General features: G+C 60.6%; 1 protein-coding gene across 1 annotated transcript; it reads left to right on the top strand.

Moving 5' to 3' along the window:
- The first annotated feature begins 2,112 nt into the window (after positions 1–2,112).
- Positions 2,113–2,612, top strand: GNGT2 (guanine nucleotide binding protein (G protein), gamma transducing activity polypeptide 2). Its single transcript, XM_008948756.1, has 2 exons — positions 2,113–2,196; positions 2,487–2,612. The coding sequence occupies exons 1-2, from the start codon at positions 2,113–2,115 to the stop codon at positions 2,610–2,612; spliced, it is 210 nt and encodes a 69-aa protein (XP_008947004.1).
- The last annotated feature ends 322 nt before the right edge of the window (positions 2,613–2,934 follow it).

Raw genomic sequence — 2,934 nt, 5'->3', positions numbered from 1 at the left:
TCCGAGGGGCTGTGATGGGGACTCACGGAGGAACCCTGACCAAAAAAGAGCCCGACCCCCATCTCTGCCACCCCCCAGGAGCCGCTGCCGCCCTCCCGGTGGGTGTGGGGCTGAGCTGGGCACACGGGGAGGCCAATTCCCTTCCCTTCAGCAGCCAGGCAAGGCCCAGCCAAGGGCAGCCCTTCCCTGCCAGGCCCTCCTCCCTGGAGAAGCCCCGTGTGCCCCAGGCAGCATCGCCCCTGGCTGGGCTCCGGGCACACGGGGTGTGACCAGTGACCCAGGGAGGCAGCGTCCTGCCCTCGCCCGGGACACCGTGTCCTCCTCTGAGCTTGGCCAACAACATTTCACATCCCCACGGGTGAGGCCGTGCCGAGGGGAGGAAATTCCCACTTCCCCAGTGCTTGGAAATCCCCCTCCACCCTCTCCTCCTCCTCCTCCTCCTCCTCCTTCCGCAGGTGCTTTCTTGGGGCCTCCCAGGCTCTGTCCTCGGCCCCAGTGACTTTACACCGTCCAGTTTGGAGCAAAACCCACGTTAGGGCTTGGCCCTTCCTGAGCCCACGGCCCCACCAGCACAAGGCCGAGGGAAATGATGGATTTCCTCCAGCACCGGCCCAGCTCCTCACTCCCCAAAGGCCACTCCTGGCTCCTGAGGCTGCTGGGGGAGGCAGCCCCCAGGAGGGGACCAGGGGGTCCCCTCGCCTCAGCTCCCCTCTCCCCCATCCCCTCTGGCACTCGGGGAAAGCTGCTCCTGCCCCCACAGGGGACAATCCCTCTGCCCCAGCCAGGACCAGGACACCCCAGGGCTCAAACACCCATCACGAGGACTCAAGGGCTTCCCAGGTAGACCCCGGGCACCCCACAAAGCACTTCTCCAGCCCACCTCACCCTTCCTCACCATCCTCATCCTCCTCACAGCCCCGCCACCACTCACCCCGGGGCTTTGAGGCTAATGCCCAACACCTGACCAGCTTATTCTCCTGAGTCTATTATCAGCTTAAGGACCAAAGACATCTGCTCCCCACTCTCCTCCCGGAGAGCTGAAGGAGTCTTCAAGCCCAGAGCAGGGCAGTGAGGGCTCAGTCAGTGGTGGCTCCTCTCAGATGGATCTCTGAACATCCCCACCGCTGAGAGGGACAGCCCCTCGTCCCCACAGGTAAGTGGCTTTGCTCCTTCCAGGGACAAGTGGCACCTGGTTTGGGACCCACCTTCTCCACGGGGCTGTGCCATGGGTTTGGCTCCTCAGACTCTGCCACCAGCATCTCCTGGGGCCAGCTGGGCTCTGAGGGCATCAATGGGCAGAGGAGCACTGGGCACACACAGCATGAGAGGAGCCCCAGGAGACCAGCAGGCTCTGGGGCACACGAGCTTGACGCCTTCCAAAGCAGGGCCAAGGCATGCTTCAGCTTTATTTCTTTAATTTAAAAGGCTGTGGCCAAGCTTTTAAACCCAAGTTTTACCACGGGGACAGATCTCAGCTGTGTGGGGCTGTCACTTAACCTTTAGCTGGGCTTCTGTGATAAAGGAGCTGGGATTTTCCACCCCACAAGGCCTCCAAAACCTACAGCCAGAGCAAGCGACGCCTCTGTGGGCAAAGCAGTGAATTCAGAGCGACGCAGGGGCTACAATTCAGGTTGTCACTGACCCGTGGGGGAGACACAAGGAGAGGCAAGAATTAAACACTTAGTTCCTTAGAAAACTTACAAAAACACTCGTGCCCAGGCAGAGGAAGGTCTGGTTGCAGAGCTGGGCATCCAGGTTGTCTTAGGAAGCAGCAGCTTTTCTCCTCACGCAACTGGGCACCTGGTCTCTTGGGGAAACAGCCTCTGGGGTGGCAAAGATCTCCCTAAAACCCAGGCTGGACCCTCCTCGGCGTCTGCTGCTCGAGGTGCCTGCAGAGGACAAGCAAATGAAAACTCTGGTCCCAGCGGATGTTACAGAAGGGTTCTGAAAGGTGCCTGCAGGTGCCTCCTGCCTCGGGTGGTTTTTAGAGTCAGCTCATGTCTCGCCGTGGGGGCAGCTGAGATGTGAGCAGCGTTTCCAGCAGTCCTAAAGTGCCCCAGGAGCCCAGCTGTACACTCCCAACAAACCATCTCCCTGCTGTTCCAGGGCAAAATGGCTCAGGACATGACAGAGAAGGAGCTGCTGAAGATGGAGCTGGACCAGCTGAAGAAGGAGGTGAAGAACGAGAGGCAAATGGTGAGTGTTCCACCCAAAACACAAAGGGGCCGTTCCCTGGGGGATCTTTCTGCCCCGAGTGCTGCAGAGGAACAGAGCCACGACTCCTGAGGTTGCACCTCGAGGCTGACATCCCCCTCGGGCTCAGCCCCACGGCCCAGATCCTGCCCAGAGCACCCTGAGGACGCTCTCAAGACCCCCCTCCCCCATGCTGGGTGGGGTGTTCAGGGCAGGACTGGGTCTGCAGGCAGCTGAGGAGTGGGAGTGCAGCCCCACCACCCACAGGGAACATCTCCTTCCTTCCTTGGCAGATCTCCAAGACCGGTAAGGAGCTCAAGGAGTACGTGGAGTCCATGGCAGGGGAGGACCCTCTGCTGAAAGGAGTCCCCGAGGACAAGAACCCCTTCAAGGAGAAGGGTGGCTGCACGATAAGCTGACCCCCCCCTCCTCCCCGGGCATGGGGATGTGTTCCCGTGGGCGAGCCAAGACTCTCAGAAACCTGCATTCCCTGTAGTCTGCCCTCAGTGCTGGGGAGTCCAGAACCAAACACAAAAATCAGAAAAAAAGAGAGACCAAAACAACCTGGCCCCGTCGCCACCGGAGATGAGGCTCAGCAGCCAGTGCTGTGGGAGCTGCTCAGGGCTCAGCTGCCTTGGGTTCCCTGCCAGTACAACTCGGGCACTCTGAGCAGCCAGAAGCAGGATGGGCTCTGGGGAAACCACGGGGCAATCCCCACCCTGCTGCTTTTGCTCCCCAGGG

The sequence above is a fragment of the Merops nubicus genome, unplaced genomic scaffold (genome assembly GCF_000691845.1).
Source record: "Merops nubicus isolate BGI_N331 unplaced genomic scaffold, ASM69184v1 scaffold34271, whole genome shotgun sequence".
In the NCBI taxonomy this organism is placed as follows: Eukaryota; Metazoa; Chordata; class Aves; order Coraciiformes; family Meropidae; genus Merops; species Merops nubicus.
This window is presented reverse-complemented; position numbering and strand designations above follow the sequence as displayed.

Coding starts and splice junctions, on each gene's coding strand:
- GNGT2 (XM_008948756.1), top strand. CDS start 2,113: ATGGCTCAGGACATGACAGAGAAGGAGCTGCTGAAGATGGAGCTGGAC. Junction 2,197..2,486: donor TGAAGAACGAGAGGCAAATG/GTGAGTGTTCCA, acceptor CTTCCTTGGCAG/ATCTCCAAGACCGGTAAGGA.